The 22,491-nt window shown below is 33.6% G+C and overlaps 4 protein-coding genes across 5 annotated transcripts in view; all 4 read right to left on the bottom strand.

The window, feature by feature from the left end:
• The window catches only part of LOC120775837 (AMP deaminase 2), a 47,179-nt gene extending 45,418 nt beyond the window's left edge, over positions 1-1,761 (bottom strand). The window contains exon 1 of the mRNA XM_040106202.1: positions 1,109-1,761. Within this exon, the coding sequence (XP_039962136.1) occupies positions 1,109-1,223 (115 nt within the window). The 5' untranslated portion in view covers positions 1,224-1,761. The remainder of the gene's footprint in view (positions 1-1,108) is intronic.
• Positions 1,762-2,929: 1,168 nt separating this feature from the next.
• Positions 2,930-6,491, bottom strand: LOC120775504 (transmembrane channel-like protein 7). Of its 2 annotated transcripts, none has more exons than XM_040105710.1 (10): positions 6,003-6,491; positions 5,726-5,949; positions 5,221-5,668; positions 5,007-5,158; positions 4,640-4,934; positions 4,478-4,584; positions 4,287-4,407; positions 4,117-4,226; positions 3,766-4,056; positions 2,930-3,674 (listed from the first exon to the last, which is right to left on the bottom strand). In XM_040105710.1, the coding sequence occupies exons 1-10, from the start codon at positions 6,390-6,392 to the stop codon at positions 3,227-3,229; spliced, it is 2,586 nt and encodes an 861-aa protein (XP_039961644.1). In that variant the 5' UTR covers positions 6,393-6,491; the 3' UTR covers positions 2,930-3,226. The 2 variants fall into 2 exon arrangements, with proteins under 2 accessions (XP_039961644.1, XP_039961645.1); XM_040105711.1 differs by having other exon boundaries at positions 3,227-3,674; positions 6,018-6,392.
• A 431-nt stretch (positions 6,492-6,922) lies between these two features.
• LOC120774532 (succinate dehydrogenase assembly factor 4, mitochondrial-like) lies at positions 6,923-7,639 on the bottom strand. The gene has a single exon (XM_040104245.1). The coding sequence runs from the start codon at positions 7,523-7,525 to the stop codon at positions 7,160-7,162; it is 366 nt and encodes a 121-aa protein (XP_039960179.1). The 5' UTR covers positions 7,526-7,639; the 3' UTR covers positions 6,923-7,159.
• Positions 7,640-10,516: 2,877 nt separating this feature from the next.
• On the bottom strand, positions 10,517-11,251 carry LOC120774465 (succinate dehydrogenase assembly factor 4, mitochondrial-like). The gene has a single exon (XM_040104121.1). It carries the CDS (start codon positions 11,044-11,046, stop codon positions 10,696-10,698), a length of 351 nt encoding a protein of 116 aa, XP_039960055.1. The 5' UTR covers positions 11,047-11,251; the 3' UTR covers positions 10,517-10,695.
• Between the last annotated feature and the right edge of the window lie 11,240 nt (positions 11,252-22,491).

Raw genomic sequence — 22,491 nt, 5'->3', positions numbered from 1 at the left:
TTGATTAAGATTTTTTCAAGGCATTAATGAATTTAAAGATAACAAGTTTATTACATATGTATGTTTGTATATTTATTTACTGTAATTGCACATATTTTGTTCATCTAAAATCATTTTTAAAAGTTACTAGCTATTATGGTAGGGAATCTGAATAGATTAGGCTTTCATTTATCATAACAAAAAAATTAAACTTGTCCATACATACATACATATCACATGTGAATACACAGTGCACATCTATATCCACGTACATACATACATCTAATGTACATATGCCCATACAGTATAGAACCTAAATGTTGAAATAACACGTTTGAAGCAATTACAAAAGAATACTTATTGATTTAGAAGGCTGTCAGAAGCAAGCATTTGTTGCACACGTCAAAAAAGAATCTTGTCAGACAGGAATTTTTCCACGGAATATGACTTGTTTACTTATTTTAATTGCAAAATATTCATAACTTGAGTTTTCTAATTCATTAAGTATATAAGAGACAAATTTAAGTCTGCCTAAGGTTCTATGGTCCTTTAAATAAAGATATCGGTAAAAAATTATGCACATAATTTATAGCTTTCGCTCCATAGAATTTAAAATCAGTAAAGCTATTTTATTTTAATTTTTTAGAAGCACTGACACACAACACCAGAGCAATCTTGGCAAATATTTGTTTGTTTTGTTTTAGTGGTTCCAATTTCAGTTTAATAGGCCAGCTTGGCGCTCCTCAAAAACAAACACAATGACCTCAACCAACCCGCCAGCGCAGCACCCCATCAATTCGTACCTGTGTACATACGTACATGCATACATGCGATACGTACCTATGACAAACGCAGCGTCAGCACAAAGACTAGCGTTTTTGGAAAAACTGCGTCATACAAAAAATCAACTGCTCTGCTATTATAGACAGACATCTTTACTGCCACCTCAACCTACTTACAAAAATACATATTGTGCAAACTAAGTATTTTCAACACATAATTCGTTTTTCACTGATACGTACGCCGGTCTCTGGCTTGTTATTTGTGTCTGTTTATCAGCATATGCTATTTGCGAACAACTAGGCTATTTAGTTTTTAAAAAATTTATATATTTTAAAAAATTACTTACCGGATTTGGTTTTCAAATCGTGCCCATTATTCAAATCAAACTCCATTTCCATGTCTGTATCGAAACCAAAACTGCGATACCCCTTGGCACTCAGGGCATCCGCATAGTTCTGCATTTTTGCTTCAGCTGCCGATGACTCCAGTTTTCACTTATTATTCACTGCACTCTGTGATGTAGTATGTATGTATGTATGCTGTATGTATTTCACAATATGCAAAATATGTATCAGATATTTGAAATATTTACACTTAAATGAATGCTCTATTTTATTCGCACTATACCAAAATTCACTTTGCAATTTAGAAAAACAGAAAATAAACTTTCACAATTTCAAGTGAGCGATTTTTGCACTTAAACGAATATACGCCTCGTCTTTAACCTCCTTGATTCGGATTGCAATTTTATGCTGGAATTTTAAGCGAATAGTTGTAAGGTTTGCTACTTGGCTTTTAGCCAAATTTTACACAAATGCTTTGGGTATTTATAAAAACTATTATTACAAATATTAATTTATAAAAGATTGTGCATATAAATTCACGCTTTTTTGTGGATAAATTTAATTGTTGTTGCTGCTTTAATAAGCACTACGTAAACAAAAACTTTCCGCTTCTCTTCTACGTTGTGTGTGAACAATTTCACGGCGTCTTTGAGAATGCACCAATAAATGTAGAGAGAAAGCACATAACAGAAACAAAAACAAATTTGAACAGACCAATTGCCAGCCCTGTGCTTAGCATACAACACTGTGGATAGTGCTGCCAATAAGAAAATTAACATTCTTATTGGAATGTTGGCGGATATGATTGGATATTTGTGAAATAATACAAATTTTACTTGTAATAATAAAAATAATTTAAAATTGTAAAAGTAATTAACTATATAAACCAATCAATACATTTTTTGAGAGTTAAGTTTGAGTTAATTTAAAAATATGTTGATACAAATTTTTTCCTGGTATTTGTAATGATTACAGGTAATAAAAAAAAATAAATAAAAATATTGAAGTTATATATAAAACAATATTTAGTAATCTGATACTTCGAGAATAAATTGTTGCATAGATAAAATAATAAATAAATAATTAGCACCGGAAAAGCCGATATAGTACCTTAAAATTGTGTACTAGTACTATAGTAAATATTCTATATACTATTGGAAGATATATTTTATGAAAATTACGTAGCAACACGTTCCCACATTCAAATTTTCTTAGTTCTGAGATATGAGTTGCAGTTTTGATGTATACGCAATAGCTCCCGGTTGTTTTTGGAGTCGATCTCTAATGGTACAAACACTCTGATCTTACTTCAACTAACTTCGATATGTTAGGTTCGTACATAGGAGTGGTCGCTTCATGGTTAGTATATTCAATCCCCTACCTTTCAACATACATATGTAAAATAATCAATACCATACTATATAAAAATAGGCTTTTAATATTTAATTGTAAATATATGTATATGTATGAATAGTATACATAAGTAGATATAAATGTATATATTGTGTATATTTAAAATATAATATCTATGTATATGCATATTTAGCTTTCAGTATATTTTTACTAATACTTTTGTTAATCCGACGACAGTCAGTTTCGAACCACTTTAGATGCGAAATAATTCGAGATTATATATTGTCGGTCAATGTAGCACAATACTTTCAAAACTATAGAAGTGTTTTGCATATTTTGTTAAATTAAAATTTAACGAATAAATAAATCTATATGTATATAATTATAAATAAAAATATTAATAAAACTATACTAATAATAACATATTTAAATAAAATCAGACAATTGAATATGATAAAAATCAGTAAGTAAATAACTACAAAATATGTATACAATAACATAATATATGAACTTATGTAACTATTGTAGTCGAGAACGAACTTTCGTTCTGAAGACAGGCCGGTTCATTACGTAGGTTGTTGTTGTTATTGTTTTAGTGGTAGAAAACATTCCAGATATAATTTTGAGGAGTGCTGCCGAGTAGAACGTTCTTTGCCAAATAAAAATACGTATCTGTTCGGGCTATGTACACCCGACTGCCGTACAGGTCATTTTCAAAGAAGGACTTTAGGAGTGTTTATGATGTCACAACAACAACAACTAGCACACTAAACATCACGACTGCGCAATATAAAACCATCACTTCGCGCAGAATGAGTCGAATTGATTTCGTTTTGCACAAAAAATTCAGTTTGTGGCGTTTGTGGAGTACGCTGACGTCTTCTGCCCAATGATTTTGCATCCACAAGCGACCAATCACGATTTTTCGATACACTTATGATGCGATTTAATAAGAACTCCTTGTCTTTCGCCTCCAGATAGATCATTTCTTTAAGCAACTTAACCATAAGACGACGCGCACGCGATTTGGCGCGCAAATAGTAAACGAGAGCGCTTAGTGTGACTAACATTATGCCCACGGCAGCTGGACGGACAAGTAGAGTAAGAATGCGCCAAAGTGTTTGGTTTTCACGTAACTTCAGCACACCGTCGATAAATATTTGAAACATATAACCGGAGTCGCGAAACGGGCCACATTGGGCACTCATTGGCAGTCTAAATGATAGGAGAGAGAGAGAGAGAGAGGGAGATAATAATATCAAAATTACAAATATGATTTCATAGTTATATAATTATGTGTACGTACTGTGTCATTATATAACCCAATGTCAGGATGACCCCCAGTACCGATACAAAAGTGAAGACTAGATAAAGTGTTTGCGTTTGGGCCGAACGCCAGATGTGACAAGAGGGCTTACACAGATGCAACAAGAGCGCCTTGTTTATATAGAACTTTAGGAACAATTTACAAACGATGATTGCGACAAGCAGCGGCGAGAAGAGTAAACCTAGCCACAGTAAAGTTTGATTGTAAACGAGACCCAAACTTTTTTGTGAAATATCGAAGTCGGGACGACCTAGCCAAGGCCAGTAAATGCTAAAATTTGCAAAAAGAATAATTAATTATTTGTATCATATATGAGCGCCAAGCACTTACCTTGACAAAAGCGCGCGTGTGACACAGCAGAAAGGTATCATAATTAAACAGATGAAGGAATCCGTTATTATGAAACGGTACAATTCTTGTCCTATATGAGTCTCCCAACACTGCAAATATTGGAAAACATATATAAATGAAGCAAGTATTAAAAATATCAGCCAATTCACCTGACTGTATGATTTTGTTAGCAGAAAGTAGACCAAAACGCTTATAATAACAGCCTCCAGTAGAAAATTTCGCAATAATGCTATATGTAGTGTGCGGCGCGGCGAACGATAATCTTCCATTCTATATAAATAAGTAAATAAATAAGCTTATATAAAGAAGCCATATAAAATATGTATGCAAATCGCCTTACCGCGAAATCCATGATAAGACAGATTGCATAAGCAGCATTGTGAGATTTAGAATACCAGCAGTTGAAAGAGTTCGCCAGCCAGACACGTCATCAGTTGAGTCAAGTTCCTGTTAAGGCATATTGTATAACAAATTATAACAATTATCACCTCACACAACTTACTTTCAGCAAAATCCACACGCCCACACCAGCGCCACCTATTATTGTAGCCACTAGCACATGGGCGATGGCGCGCGAACAAAAAATCCATATACGCCACCAAACTGTGGGCTTTCTCTTGGGCACAGCCCGCTCGTTAAGTACCGCTTTGAATTCGGCAAAAATCGCGATATGTTTCAATTCGGCCGCCTTTCGATTCGAGATGCCGAAATCCCAAGCGCAGAATGTTTTGGCCACGAGTATGGCTCTGCCACCGCCTGCGGCTTGAATGAAGCTTATGCGATACACGCGCGCCATTCTAAAGATAGATACGTTTAAAGCACATAAATTATAATAAAAATATTTGCACACAATTCACGGAGATACGCACTTGGTGGATATTACTATGAAAATCAGCAAGTACAGCACCAGCATTGTCATGAAGTAAGCATGTGGCAGGCTATACTGACTAAGTGCGGGATGTAAACGAAATGTCGAATTACTATAGCCGCTATAGAAGAGTAAAGAATTCTGCAAAAAACCCTGAAATTCAAAAAAAAAATTTTTAACCCATAATGGGTAAACTTTTTATCTATAATATTTACCTCGCCCGTAAATACATCCATTAATAGTCCACTAGCAGTCTCACTAGAATTTCCAGTGTATTTATCAGCTAATACTGTTTCGTTGAGATTAATTTCATTTGCTGTGGTATTATAAAGTAATTGTGGAAATATGACAAAGCAGACAATGCAAAACAGCACGAACACATTTAACATCAAGAGCCAGCGTAGAAATTTAAAGTACGAACTAACATTGCAGCCGAAATGTCCTTCGATGGTCTTCACCTCATCATACCATATTTCCAAAGTATGGCTTATAACACCAATGAGTTTCCAGCTTCTTAATAGAAAACTTATGAAAGCATTTGTTAATTTGTGACACCAGCTGCAACGCGTCTCCTCGATTGCGTGCTGTTCAACGCTGATGGCTAACTTTCGTTTAAGGAGGCGCTTCGTGGCAAGTGGTTGTGGCAGGGCACGGAGCGTCTCACTAAAATGTTATGTATGAAACAAAAAAGTACAAATATTACGTACAAATTTTACATACAGTCTATGTTCATGACTGAGTGCTGTGTCTTGCATGAGTCCATCGTGCTGCTCGATTTCCTGTGCCAACAATTCAATCTCATTTTCAGCGTCAACTCGACTATTCGAGAGCAGTTTGCCATCCGCTTGCAAATATCTACGCGACGGCATGCGATAAATAGTTTTCTCACGTATGCCATGTCTATCCCGATCGAAGCGTGCCAAAGTCTGTGACCAGCGACGCATCTAAAGCGAAAAGGTAAAATTAATTTTATACCAAAGATAATTTTTCTACATACATATTCACAACTAACCATATTTGTGGGTGTCGCTCCACGATTGAAACTACTCGCTAACGCTGCCAATGGCGAAGTTGCTCGCCTATATTGAAGCGTACCAAAATTACTAATCAACTCTATGGATTCGTCGCCGCATTGCTCATCAGCACCATCGCGACTGCCGCCACAATCGCTATGTTTGCTTTTTACATCATCTGCGGTGGAAGTACCTGTGACAATCCTAAATTGCTGTTCATTACCACTTGTGGTAAGCAAATTTTGACTGCCTGCTAGTTGCGTAAACAGTTCGCTGTGCGATGACGTCGTCGATGTAGTAATCACTTCAATTCGGTCTAAATCTTCAGCATCATCGGATACAAAGATCCGATTCTCCTGACCATAGTCCGACATGCTTCGGTTCGTTCGGTTATTATTATGGAAGATAACACATGATTTTGGACAAAAAACACAAACTCAAATAAAAGACAAAAATTAAATTAAAGAAATTTAACAAAAGAACTAAAATTTTAAAGCCACTAAACTAAAATCAGCTGTGAAACACGGAAGAATTTTGACTGGAAAGAAAATTGTGAAATCAGCTGTTATCGTGGGAGGTAAGAAAACTGCAAACTAAATAGTTTTATTTTGATTATGCTATTCGTAAACAAATGGACTGCCATTTGTCTTGAGAATTATTTAATACCCTTGGGTCAGTAGGAATAATTCGATTTTTTATACCCTGAAGAGGGTACCGAGAAGGGAGGATATTTTTTGCAGCTACGAAAAACGTTCTCTATATGCCAATATACCATATATCAGTCTTTGACTGTATATACATAAATCAGTGTTTACGTGATCTGATTACGTAGATTCGTCTATCCTGAGGACGAGCATAACGACTCGTATTTTAACGATACACTTTATAGATAAAAATAGGATCATTATGAATCAAGTTTTTCCCAAAATATATTTTCTTAAAATCCTATCCTGACCATTTGCATTTTCTCTGCTTAAGATGATGTTATTTAATTTCTGACATTGACAATATATAGAAGCTTTACAATAACTATAATTTTGGAACAATATTTAATAGTAATAATTGCATTAACTACATTTAACATTTGTGACAAGTAATAACACTACGTTCAAAAAACAAAAAAATGAAAAAAAAAGTCCATTCAAAAGTCTGTAACACGCCCTTTACGCTCCCAATCACCATAACGTGTTGGCTCTGGTCCTGCAGGTCCGCCAATTTCTCCAGTATGCGGGTTGGTTGCATTAGGCCATGGCTTTAGAGGTTCTTTCTCTTGGAATGGATGTTGTGAGAACTCATCTAGTTTGCCAATTGGTGTCTTGGCACGCAATTTCTTTTCAAACTCCACAACGCGTGCACTCTTTTCTTTCGGCTGCTTGGATTCAGCACAAACACACGCTGTCGTGGATAAGGCAGCTATATTACTTTGCAAAACGTTTGCTGGTGCTTGCTTTAATGTCGACTGACACAAACGACAAGTTTGTTTGGTAATATTCAACAAATTACTCATTATTTTAAATATTTTAATAGAAATGCGTTTTGAATAAAACAAATTTATTTCACAATAGAAATTGTATAATGAAAATTGACAAGATGGCTGTCAGCTGTTTCTGCTTGACTTCTCTCTTCGTATGACATTTCGAAATTTGTTGAAATTTTCGATGAAAATTGTGGTGAGAACACTTTTTGTTACTTTTTTGTATTTTCGATTTAAGAAATTCACCACAAGCTTTTAGCGGCCGGTGAATTTATTTATTTCTTGCGCGAAGTGAGAGCACAAGAGAGCGGTTGGCGACTAAAATTTAACGTTCTCTGGTGGGTGTTTTTGTATTATTTTGTATTTAAGGCTTTGTTCAGGCGTTCATTAAAGGGTCATGGAAATATTAATATACATATACTTACACATACATACATATATATTTAGAAAACAACTGAACTGATAATACGTCCTTTAATGCACGTAGTCCGGCGTTCTCGCCGCGTAAATAAAATATATTATTATAAAATAATATTGTTCATTGGTCCATTTGTTTATGTAAATACGTACACATTAAAATAAATGCGTAATTGTGGATTAGCAAAATTTTGAAACTTGTTTTCTGCAAACTTGCTTTCTCTGCTAAATGTTGTCATATTTTTTTTCTTAATTTATTAATTGTTTGCTGGCAAATATTTACTTGTTTTCGTTATTCTGGTTTTTAGATCAAGATTGAGTTTCCAGACAATTTGAATAAGCACGTGAAGAGCGAGTGCAACAACAATCATCACATGCACATGTTAAACGGTCTATTTAATAAACACATACATACATACCTACATACATATTTGTATTTGAATACGATATTTCAGGATTTGTTTGTTATTTTTTATTTAACTTAGATTTTCGATTTACGTCGAAAACAAGTTAGTTTTAATGAACCTTAGCCACTTTAGACGATAATGTTGATAATGTTCTTTAAATATTATGAATCAATAATTGCTAATAGGAATTGGTATGCATTTGTATATACATATGTACATATGTACATATATACACTTATTTATTTTTTATTCTATGTAAATCACCTACAAACTTATTTAAAAAAATTATAATTTAAGTCTTCGACACATACTTACTTACATATGTATGTACATTCATGTATGCATTCCTAAGCTGGTTTAAATTTTTTTTCGATTTTTTTTTTAAATAAATGCATAATAGCAAAAAATGTGTCAAAATTCAAAATTAATTTACTTATAAGTATTTAAAAAGAAAAAGCCGTTAATTTTACCGAAACTATAATATCCTTCGGAAGGATTCCTTGTAGCTATTATATATGTACAACGATGCATGCATGCCAAATTTCCTGTCAAATTAAGAAGTTTTTCCTACAAGGATTTGATTGTGGATCGGCCAGCTTGTATGGCCGCTATATCGTATAATATATGAGATCCGGAGAGAAATATATGTACGTGTGCAAAACTGCGAATCGATATCTCAAAAATGAGGGACTAGTTCGCTTACATACAGAAGGAGAGACAGTCGGGCCAGAGAATGTAAAGTGTATATACATATATGTATGTATACTTTACATTCTCTGGCTCCAGTAGTTAGTGAACTATAAACTTAACCTATACATATGCAAAAGGAGCTGCATTTCCTCATTACTGACTTTGTTTATGTGTCATATAATTTTGGTTGGCGCTAAAGCACATCGGGAACTTCAAAAAGTTTACGGAAGTGCTGCTCCAAAAGAAACAATGAGCTGTGATTGGTTTCGTCGCTTTTAAGGTGGCGATTTTTATGTTCACGACCGTCCACGTGGAACCTTCGAAGACGTTTAATTAGTTAGTTAGAATTATTTCGTGTGTGAAATCATTGTGAAGGTTGGAAAAGGCTTACGGTGATTCAGTTTTATCAAAAACTCAAGCCTACGAGTGGTACAAAGCCCTCAAAGAGGATCGAGAGATCATTGAAGACATGCCTCGTTCTGGACGACCTTCGATCTCTTCAACTGATGAAAATATTAAAAGTGAAGGATGTGGTGCTTGAAAATTGTCAGGCAAGTGTTAGAGAGGTGACAATAGAGGGCAACATCTCTCGCGAGTCCGTTCGAATGATTTTGTGAGATATTTTGGGTATGGAATGCGTTCTTTCTCGACTCATCCCGATTAAGCTGAATTTTTTTTAAAAAAAGTACCATAATTTTTGAAAAAAATTCAGCTTATGGTACTTTTTATGAAAAAAATTCAGCTTCAGGTCCTTTTGGACAAGCTTGAGCGTGCGAATTCCACATTCAAGGAGAGCATTATAACTGCAGCTGAAACATGGGTTAACGAGTTTGACATGCAAAGCAGTCAACAATCATCGGAATTTAGTGGAAAAAACGAGCCGAAACCAAAAAACTTTGAAGCGTTTGCGTGAGAACATCCGTCAAAAACGGACGGAACTCCGGAAGAGCAATTTATGGATTTTACACGATGATAATGCCCATCGCATCGAGCTACAATTGTGACCGAATTTAAAGCCAAAAACACAATGAATACCATCGATCAACCGAAATCGTTGGCATATTATATTTGGCGGGGATTACTTTCGAGGCGACAAAATAAATATTGATGAAAGATTAAATATTTTGCGTTTTATTTACAATTTTCAGGTACTTTTTTGTCACAATGTATACAGTTTCACACATACCTATTTATGATTCTTTAATATTTTTGATTTTTTATAAGTAAAATTGCAAACTAAAAATTTTTGTTATTGATTTGGGTAACATTCTCGCAGCCAGCTGCAAGTTTCCAATTAGAAATTCATAGCGCTCCAATATAAACTGCGCGTCGGTAATGCAGTTCGACACCTAAAAAGGCGCATAGATTAGAACATCTTTACCTCAAAGTATGCCTTTGACAAACCAGAAACCATGAATAACGCTACTTCAGCAAGAGAGGCGAAAGACACTTCCGCTGGAAACCCATTGAAATAAGTAAGACGAAATTTTTGTTTTGTTTCTCTTTTAGATAAAATATTTTGGTAATTTATTACAATATAAATTAACACACTTATTCAGTCTAGGTTGCTTACTAATTACTAGTACTAACTAAATATTGCTTCAACACAATATGCGCGTAAATATCTGGGTAATAGTTTGTATCTTACAAATGCTTAAATGCTAGTTAGAAAAAAGAGCTTGCTTTGGACTAGAAATCTGAGACGCGACCTCTGCGCTCCCAATCGCCATAACGTGTTGGTTCGGGACCAGCTGGACCGCCAATTTCGCCTGTGTGTGGATTCACGCTATTTGGCCATGGCTTCCAGGGATCCTCTTGTGGCACGGGGCGTCCTGTTATGTTCTTCAGAGAGACTTTCGAAAGAAATTTCCTTGAGAACATCATAGCAGGAGTTTCCGGTTTCTGAGCGGCATTTGTCTGATTGCATGTGCACGATGTGGAGAAGGCCGGTGCGGCTGTCTTCCAGGGATTGGGGAAGAAATTGATTTGTTTGCCCGCCGTTTGGCATAGGCGACAACTCTGCTTCGCAATATTGCTCATTGTTGTTGTAAAGTTTTTCGGTTTTCTTCTATTTCACAAACACAGATTTTCAATTTAAATTAGAACTTTTTTTGAAATTCTTTCACTTTGTGACCGTTAAAACTTTGCTTTTCAGTTTATTTTGGTTTTCACTTTTGTTTGCTTACTTTCAAGCTTTTGACTTGTTGCTGATTGCTCGTTGTTGAACGAATGTTGCTCCACAGCGGCGTGCCAGCGCTTTTATACACACACGCCGAAAAACAAAGCGAAACGGAAACCTTGAACGGAGTACTCAAACGTGAGCTCGCAATGGATTTCACGAAGAGCACGCCGGCCGCTCAGCGCTTTGCAGCATGTGCTTGAGTGCTTGGCGTGCGGAGCGTTGTCGGTGAATACACGTACGCTCATTGCGAGTGCCGTGAGTCACACGACCGCGGTGCTGGTGTCTGATGGACTTTTCTGCATACGTATGAAGACTCGCATGCATGTATGTATGTATGTGGATCTAAACATTTCGGTCGTTGTTACTGTCACCAGCTGAGCCATCATCACTCAGCATTTCGGCGGCAATTGTATGTACAATATCTTATTGAAAACTGATCGGCAGCGTAGTTACGTCCTTAAATGCACGTACGCCGCAATACCTAGTACATATGTACATACATACATGTATATGTACTTGAGTATATACTTACATATGTACTTGTAAAGAGACCGGAATGCAATTGGCTGCTACATTGGATCGCGCACGTTGTAGCTCTTTTCGGCGTTGCTTCATTGCGAAATTGGGGTTGCCCAGCATCATGTGCAAAAAAACGTGCAGTAGTCTAATTATTCTAATAATAATTCCAAAAATACTGCGAATTTGCCTATTCGCCTACATTTGCATACATTTTTTACTGTACATTCATACATATACTTATATCTATATATGAACCGAGTGTTTTTTGGCGGCAGGCCTCTGTGGGCATTTCGGGAGAATGAAGTCGCATTCAAAGTCCAACAAATGACCGCATAGCTTTGGTGGTTGTTGTTGCCGTTTTTACATTTTTCAAACTAATTTAGACCGGTTTTGAGGGGATTTTGTTAGCCAAAATTTAGATTTTTGCAAAGCAAATTAATTTCTTCAATTAATCAAAATCAGAATGAAAACAAATATTAAAAAATTAAGAAAAAATAATTAAAAAAAAAAAAACAAAAATTAAAAAATATAAAAAAAAAAAAAAAAATTAAAATTAATAAAATTAAAAAATTTAAAAAAGTTATTAAAACTAAAAAATATTAAAACAAAAATTATATTCCTTGAGTTAAAAAATTAAAAATGTATATTCAATAACAATAAGAACTGCAAAAAATCAATGAATTTCATTTTTAGTTTTCGTAGCTAGATAACATGTTAGACGCTGCAAGATAAGGCCTAGACTAAAAAAAGTTAAGCAGCAGTTAATTTTACTGCCAAAACTATGACCATAATATTAGTTATGCAGTTGGTAATCTATTAAATAGCTATCTAGGGGTTATAAATTTTGGTAGTCGAAAAAGTCTTTTCGTATTTCTATTCAAACTTCAACTTATTTTTTTATATTTATAATAATAAATAAATAAACAAATACCATTTTAATAGACCACTTTTTGCTATTTTTCCGCTGAAGACATAATTCCATCAGTGTAAAACCTAACTGTGTAAATCGAAATTTCCAGATCGGACTTGCGTGCCATTCTTCCCTTTTTTATACAAAAAGTTCAAAATATAGCGAATTTCTTCATTATTTTGACTCATTCATTGAACAGATGTAACTTTTTTTCAACTCCCACGAATTTAATTTTTTTTGTAGTTAAAAGCTTAAAATCTCATCTTTCCAACACTACACAGTATGACACAATATGATTGGTAGCACTGGAGATATACGACTGCAACGACATTTGTTGAAAAAATGCGAAAAGACTTTTTCGACTACCCAATATTTGCTGTGAGTTGGTAATCTACTTAATAACCATCTGTGGATCTCTGCGATATAGGGGAGGGCATAATAGACCATTGCAAAGTCTTAAATTTCCTATCTATCTATCCATCTAAGGGGTATAAATATGTAGAAGTTTAGTATTATAAATTTTAAATTTTTTTTCCAACTTTTACTCTTTCATATGTTTCTATTTAATGTACAAAAATATTAACTAAACATAAGTACAAGTGATCAACTCTAAGCGGAGGCTATTTTATTTGAGTAGCACCCTAATAGACATAAATATTTACATACAGATGGCAAATACATACATATGTATGTACATATGTGACCTCTCCTGCTGATATGACTATATTAAGCCCGCCGCAGCGCTTGTTTAGCGCTAATTCAAAACAATTCTGTTTATTAATTGCTATATTGACTATTAATACAATTTAATGGAACAAAATTAACTAGAAAGGTCACAAACTAAACTTGGTCCTAGATTAAAATGTTCAAAACAAATAGAACATAAAGAAGAAATACTAAAACTGTTTGCTTATACAGCTGATTAGAGACCAATATTTAAGACACCAGTTGATAGCAATAATTTTGTGGTATTTTTTTAAATTAATTTTTGCTATCTGCACTTTTGCTATTATTGAATCACCCATTGATTTAAATGGGTTTAACTTTACTACCATTGAACTTTGGTATAATACATACTTACATATATTGCAATTCATTCACAGTAGATTTGTAATCTAATTTAAACGGCTCTACCTTTTTAGATAACATCGGTGGGCTTGTCTCAAAATACGTCACAGACTAAGAGGTTATCAAGTATCTGCTATCTAGATAGGCATTACATAGGTAGCTCTTGATTTTTCAAATATTTTTTTCTCTTCTGATGTAGGTTTGCGGATATTCCAATTTTATTACCATCCAAATTAGGGAACAATTTGATGTTTTGATGTTTGTATATTTTATTGATTTGAGAAATGTGTACGATGTTCGATACAAATTAGTTTTTATGAAAAGTTTTGATTACGAAAATCAGTGGATAGCATAATGTTAGACAATCTGGCTTCACAAATGAAGGTATTCAACAAAAATACTGTAGTTTAAAACAAAAGAGAGTAGGATTGTTCCTAAAAATTTCAATTATTAAGTTTTGCATTATCCGAAAGGTAACAAACAACTCCTGCAAACCACGTATTGGTTAAGTTACTGATTAACTACCCGTAAACAACATGTCCTCCAAAAAAAAACTATCGTTTAAATTACTGGTTAACTACCAATCAAAATAATGAAAAGCGCTAACAGATACTTCTCCTAAAGTTCTGTGAGTTTCTTAAGACCGAATTGCCAGTTTTAATGGAAATTTTTGTGTGGGTGTGATCGCTCAACCCTTTCTTATGCATAGGTTTTTGAGTGGCCTGGTGTGTATATAAGTATATACATATGTATGTATGTACATATGTATATACACATGTATGTATGTATATATAGAGTTTCGGTAGTCGTGGCTAGTTGGGTGGTAAAAGACGTCACATATAATATACCACACAAATTCCGATTGGAACAGTGTTTAGAGTGTTTTATAGAGACCGAACAATTAAAATTATTCTATTTTTTGTCTTATGTGAAATGTTTATATGGCTATAGCCTAATGACGAGACGAGACGCTTACTCCGTATGACACATTTTAGTTTTTTATATGAAGAGCAAGTGAAAATTCTATAGAATTATTAACAAATACATATAATGCATACTTATGTACATATGTAGCAATTTGATCGAAATCGATTCTAGGGGAAGGAAACAAATTAATTAATTTTAAATTTTTGAATATAAGTAGCTAGAGAAATCCGAACAAAACTCAAAGAGAGTAGGATTGTTCCTAAAAATTTCAATTATTAAGTTTTGCATTATCCGAAAGGTAACAAACAACTCCTGCAAACCACGTATTGGTTAAGTTACTGATTAACTACCCGATAACAACATGTCCTGCAAAAAAAACTATCGTTTAAATTACTGGTTAACTACCAATCAAAATAATTAAAAACGCTAACAGATACTTCTCCTAAATTTCTGTGACTTTCTTAAGACCGAATTGCCAGTTTTAATGGAAATTTTTGTGTGGGTGTGATCGCTCAACCCTTTCTTATGCATAGGTTTTTGAGTGGCCTGGTGTGTATATAAATATATACATATGTATGTATGTACAAATATACACATGTATGTATGTATATATAGAGTTTCGCTAGTAGTGGCTAGTTGGGTGGTAAAAGACGTCACATGTAATATACCATACAAATTCCGATTGGAACAGTGTTTAGAGGGTTTTATAGAGACCGAACAATTAAAATTATTCTATTTTTTGTCTTATGTGAAATGTTTATATGGCTATAGCCTAATGACAAGACGAGACGCCTACTTCTAGAGGAAGAAAACAAATTAATTAATTTTAAATTTTTAAATATAAGTAGCTAGAGAAATCCGAACAAGACTCAACTAAAATACCGTAAGCACAACCAATAGTGACCGGAATTTGTATGTGATACCTTCGAAAGTAGCATTTAAATTTAATTAGTGTTTGGAGTTTAGGCAATCTGTTTCAAAGTTAAGAACCATTCTCTATTAAAATTGAAATTCCGAAACTATAAAAAGCAAAATACATTCATATGTACATACATATATACATAAGTATGTATTTATAGAAGACAGTGCTGACGCTTGTGACAAGTAGTTTTTTAAACATCATACGAACTTCAATGTCTAGTATGTAAATTTTGAAATTGCTTTCTACATTTTTTAATATAGTTAAGTAACTAATTCAACTGTTGTTCGTTGAGTATTATTTAAGTATTGTTTTACTTAACGTGTTATTAAATATAAAGGAATAAATTTACATATCATAAAGTATTTCGTCATCTAAAATGCAAAATAACGTAACATCACTTTTCATAAGTTGACAGCCGAAGGAAAAACGATATAAGGGAAAGCACTAATAATGAAACAAAATTTGAGTTTTGGTTATAAAATGGTTATAAATTGGTTATGATACACTCATAATGAAACAAAATTAGAGTTTTCGTTATAAAATGGTTATACTTATGTATATTGGTTATTATATCTGACAACGATTTTCAATTTTTTTTTTTGATGATAAGTTGTTTTGCATATATTGCAACATATTTATGTATGTATGTATATTTTGTGTAGAAATTTAGAAGAAGAAGTAAAAACCTAATGAATGTATTTTCGTATAAGTATGTATATACATATGTAGACACATACATATGTATGTACATCCATGTACGTTTGTATATGCAAATATATGAAAGGTTATAATTACCATTATTTTTGCGAAAATAACAAGAAAAGGAAGACAACAATTACGTTTTAATAAATAGTATGTGAAAAAATGTTTGATTTTAAGCAAAAAACATAACCAAATTCATGCGAAAGAAGGAATGCATGTAAGAGGAAATAATTATTCATAAGTCTGCGTTAAAAAAAAATAAAAATAAGAAAAAACGTTAACTTCGTTTGCACCGAAACTATAATACCCTACACTGGTGCACTTTTTATAACATTACAAAATTTTAACTTGATTTTCAACGGCCTATTTGTGGGGCAGCTACATACTTATGTAAGTATGTATGTACAAATGTATGTATGTATGTATGTACTTATATGCTATAGTCGTTCGATCTGAATAGTTTATTCAGTGGTTTTAGAGCAGACCTGGACATTAATATGTGCCAAATTTCGAGAAGATATCTTGTAAAATAAAAAACTTTTCTATACAAAAACTGAAAATTTTTCGAATAGTTTGTAGGGAAGCTCTACCCTATAGAGATCCAATCTGAACAATTTATTCAGATATTGTAACATTCTCTTTTGTATTAACTCTTGCCAAATTTCGTGAATATATCTTCTCAAATGAACAAGTTTCCTATATAAGAACTTTATTTCTATTCTATATCTATTTTGATCGATTATTATATATGGCAGCTACTTATATGTTTTTGTGATCCGATCTGAAAAAGATTTTTGCATATTGTAATGCTGCCTTGGATAATAACTCTCACTAAATTTCGTGAAGATATCTTCTCATATAAAAAAGTTGTCCATACAAGAACTTCATTTTGATCGTTTAATTTATATGACAGCTATATGCTATAGTAAACCGATCTGAATAATATATTCGAAAATTGAAAGGTAACTTCTAACAATAATCTGTGCCAAATTTCGTGAAGATATCGCCTCAAATGAACAAGTTTTTCTTATAAGCACTTGATTCCGATCGCTCAGTTTGTATGGCAGCTATATGCTATAGTGATCCGATATCGGATGTTTCAATAAATAAGCAGCTTATTGCAAAAAAACTGATTTATGCAAACTTTCAGAGCAATATCTCAAAAATGAAGCAACCAGTTAGAGTGTATGCAGACTTTGTTCAGGGTATAAAAATTACTCAACACAAAGTTTGAAAAAATAAATATTTTTTTTTGTGTATATACTGTGGGTAGAGCCACAAGTGTAAGGATTGAAGTAAACAACAATATATTTTGACTTTTGAAAAAAATAAATATACATACATATGTATGCATGTATGTATCAATATGATTTGAGGTTACGATATATTTATCGCTTAGAAAGTATTTCGTGGTCTAGAAAATTGTAAACAAACGTAAACAAAATACAAGGCACACACATACGCATATACTTATGTATGTATGTATGTAAGTAGATATACTGGCACGATTCACTGAACCCTACCCTACACTCAATGCTGTTCTGCCTCCAGCGATTGTGCAATTTATTCCACATTTCTTTCATGATTTATTAAGGTTCATTTGCAATGCTTTTTAATGAATAATAAATATCTATAATATATCGATATCTTTACACTACAACAATTTCGCTGAATATTTTCTTTAGAAGTCAATTTGTATTTATTATCATACATACTATGTACATACATACATAAGTATGTTTGTGTGTACAAAAGCAAATTCTAATCAATTACAAGAGCTATAAACACAATATCTCTCAAGTGTGTATATTTATAATATGAACACACATACATACATATCTAAGTGCATGTGCATTTGCCAGTGCATTTTCTATTTATAGGCTCAGGAACCAATTACGCTCGAGTTGAACAGCGATAAGTATTCAAATCGAAATTATCGTTTTCACGCCATAAAACTAACAATATTACAAACATACACACACACACACACATAGCTACTTGCTGTACAGTTGGTTTTGTTTAAATGGAAACTAGCTTTTTAATTTGCATTTTTGCACAAGCTATTTACATACTTATTTTCAAATGAAGCTCCACTCACATACATACATACATATGTACATGCACTCGTGCGAACATCTGTGTGGCAAAAAGTAGGTGCAAAATGCAAATAACTTTTAATTGACTTGAATTAAGCACAACTCAAATGTTATTGTTATGCTATTGCGTTATCAATTTCTTCGCTGCCCCATGTAAGCGCGCTATTCTGAGAAGCGGCCGGTACAAAGTCCACTGCGATTCCTTTCGTACTGCGCAATAGTGTAAACACGAGATTTGAATATATGAATATATAAATAGCGAATATAAAAAAGCAATATAAACAAATAAAACGTTTTGCTATCAGCTCCATATTCGACCATGTAAAGTTGTTGTAGGGTGCTCGTTGCACAATTTGTAACTTCGTGAAATAGTATTATTTTGGATGAAGGGAGTAGTTACTTAGAGGCAGGCGAAAAAAAGTATTTTACATATAAAAGACTTTGTAAATTTTCGGAAAAACTGAATTTAGTACAATTTAGTAATAAAATAATAACTTTATAGCAGTAAAAGAGGTTTTAAGGGGTCCCGAAATTGTATGGGAAATTGTCTCTATGTTGTTAATTTTGTTTTTAAAATTTCTCTCAAGTCTAGTAGAAACCATATTTAATGGTGCCATGTTTTTACTTTTATAAAAAAAAAGAATACTTAAAATTGTCATGTTTTCATCTCTCTGACTACACCATAAGCCTTAAGGGCGTACATGGATTTACTGGTTTCAAAAATTATAATTTTTTTGTTGTATTATTAAATTATACAACACCTTTATAATATTGTCCTAAATTTTCAAGTTGATCCGAGTAGGTAATAGTTCCGGAGATACAGCCTTGAGAACTTGTAAATAGTACATTTAAAAAGTAAATTGGCGTCCTATAAGAGGGATTTTAATACAATTTCCAAACAATTGTTAGTAGTTTTTGCTCTACAGCTGGTATTAAAACCATGAATATTTAAAAGAGGCTTAAAATCTGCGAAATCCTCTATTTGTCTTAATTGTATAGAGAAACTATGTAAAAAATCTAGGCAAGCGCGAATTAGTCGCATTTTCCCATTGAGAAATCTGTTTAGAAATCGAAACCAAGACTTTAGAATATGAAAATTAATTCCAATTGGATTTCAGAAACGGTTTGATGCTCCCAAACATATTGCATTTCTAGCTAATATAGCCATCCTAGTTTAGTGAAGTTCCAAAAATATTTTTCAGCTGTTCAAAGTCAATTATGGTAAGTTCTTCAACTTTAATGTATTGATGCTTGCCTTAGAACAAATTTGATCTAACTTTTCATATGAGAGTTTTCTGGAGACATGTTTCAACGATCTTTAAACACTTCCCTGAAAAAAATTTAGTTATAGAAGAGACCACGGAAGGATCAAAAATATTGAGCCAAAAAAAAAAAACAATTAAGAAAAACTTCAACTTTGGGAAATACCATAGAAAAATACATAAAAAATAAATTTTTTTTTTCTTTGAGGAATTTATAGTTCTCAACTTGATATTCTGCAACTTTTTTCAATATTTCAGTAAATTTAGAAGTATTACAAATGAGTTTAAAATAAGAGCCGTTTTAACTTCGACTGCACTGAAGCTCTAAAATAATGCAAATTACGAAAAATTCCATAAGAAATTAACTTTGATAAGTCAGTTTTTTATAGTAGTCGGATTCGAAAATTTATTGAAAATTGCACCTTGCCTCCATGCATTTCTGTGAATATATCCTGGTTCTATAGTGGTTCGATATTCATATACTAACAAATGAGGAGCTCTTTTCAGAGAAAAAGACGTATAAAATTTACAGAGCGATAACTCAAAAACTGATATTATGTATACTATACTATACTAAGTATACATATGTATGTATGTATATTTTATAGAGCTGTTGTTGTTGTAGTGATGGAAAACATTTCTTAACTAATTTCGAGGCATGGTGCCGAGTTGTTAGACTTTGGCCGGATAAAAATCCAAATCCGTTCCGGTTACTTAGATCCGACTGTGGTGAGAACGGTATTTTTAGAGTATTCGAAGTTTCGTAAAGGGATATTGCGAATTTTGTGGCAAACTTAAGTAAGCAAACATAGACTTATTCGACTAAAGCTTAATTTTTTTCGGAATTGAATTTAATAATAAAAATAATTTAGGATTATGTTTTTGAACTGTTTGTCAATTGAAAGGGCTTCAGTTTAGTATCAACATTTCCATACCATTTGTCATAGAACTGTTGGAAAAACGAGTTTACGATTATGAATATACGTAAACATGTTCAAGATACCCACTCACATTTATATAATATATAATACCATTGAAAAAAGTACTACTTCTACTACTCTCCATGCTTAAAAATACAACTCTTCGCTACTATTATGAGTACATTAACCTCCCTCCGCACTCAGTATCTGTATAAATGTATGTATGTACATTTCGCTATTATCGCGCTCCCCTTCGTGTTGGTCGTATGGAGTAAAGCAAAAACAAATTCACGTGCGTAATAGCACGCTACTACGAAATACGAAACATTTCAGAGAACTTCAATTATACTTCGCATATACGCACTCGACTTGTAGTGGGCTAGGTGGCTGGCTGTTTGGCTGTTTGGCCGCCAGCGACTTCCCTCAAAAGTAAACAAAAAACATAAACATCACACGCGAGAGCGAGACTGGCCAATTGTATGAGCATTTGCTTTGTGGTAGAAGCATAAATTGGGTCATAGATATGTACAATATGCTCATGCTTCTTTTTGCTGTTGCTGTTGTGTACTGTTTTTGGCATAAGTTTGCTTTCGGCGGCGTTACGATAGAAAAGTCACGTCACATACACGTGATACAGTCGGAAAATTGCACCAACTATGCGCATACATTTATGGGCATATGTGCTTACACGGCTGTCTGTATGTATGTATGTTTGCAGTTATGTATGTCTGTAAAGTAGGTATGTATGTATGTGTGTATGAGAACGAGTATGATTTTAGTTTGCTCCGGTACAAAGTACGTCGCTTTTCTCACGTACGCCGGCGAAATGACCTCCAGTGAAGTTTTACACTTTAACTTTAATCACTTTATTTATGTACGCACAGACCCACAAACATACATATTGCAAATACAGTCACATAAGCAAACATTTCAGCGAATGTGTGCTCCTCCTATCTTTATTTGAACACAATCAGGAAATTGCATTGAATGTCTGCGATGTCTGAATTCTTAAGGCTAATGATTTATGTCAGCATTAGAATTTCAAAATTTCTAATTTACTGTTCAAGCGCTGTCTGCAAGCACATACATACATACATGCATGTCGTCATCTGCCCATTTTTAGTTTGCGCAGCAATAAATATGTAATTTATTTGAAGTCGTTAAAGGGGTGTTGCTTTGAAATTAGTCTCATTGTAATTGAGTTTAGAAGTAATTAATACTATTCACATTTTAATGTATACAACAAAATGTACAAAACAACAACACTTCTGCCGGTTTTTGTATTCTTTTTGACGATTGCATTTTCAAGAACCGCTTTATCGACTTCTTGTTGCTACTTTATCAATTCACAAATTTGTTGCATACTTTTAGGATGTATTTAAAAGGTAGCTGAATAATTGCGACTAATAAATGATACTGTGAAGAGGATGATGCTATGCGTAGAGGTCCATGCAACTGAGGAAAGTTCTCTGAGTGCCATTCACTTAGGAGTGGTCAGAAAGGATTCATTTACATATGGCTCAATCTGCTCACGACTTCTGGTCTTAGACCAAGTATCCTCTGGGTAGCCAAAACACGACGAAATTTGTGAATATATCTTGTCGAATAAAAAAGGTTTCCATACAACGACTGAATTTTGATAACCCAGTTTGTATGGCACCAGTATCATATAGTGAAAAAATCGCTGCAGAGCGACCGGCAGTACCATTGAATAAGTACAACGCCTGCCTCGAAGCTGTAATATCCCGTAAACCCTGGAAAAAGTAACAGCTGGTGCTAATCAGTAAGGAAAAAGCAGATCCCAACTTGACATAAGCATACCGTCCACTATTCATGCTTGACACAGCGGGAAAGCTCTATGAGAGCCTACTTAAACCCAGACTTGAAACGACTATCAACGAAGCTGCAGGATTTTCCAGTAGTGAACACGGCAAGATGGGTTTAAAAGAAATATCGGCGTAAGTTAGTGGCCAGGGT

The sequence above is a fragment of the Bactrocera tryoni genome, chromosome 4, assembly GCF_016617805.1.
Source record: "Bactrocera tryoni isolate S06 chromosome 4, CSIRO_BtryS06_freeze2, whole genome shotgun sequence".
In the NCBI taxonomy this organism is placed as follows: domain Eukaryota; kingdom Metazoa; phylum Arthropoda; class Insecta; order Diptera; family Tephritidae; genus Bactrocera; species Bactrocera tryoni.
Note: the sequence above shows the minus strand (reverse complement) of the source record. Positions and strands in the feature narration are given on the sequence as shown.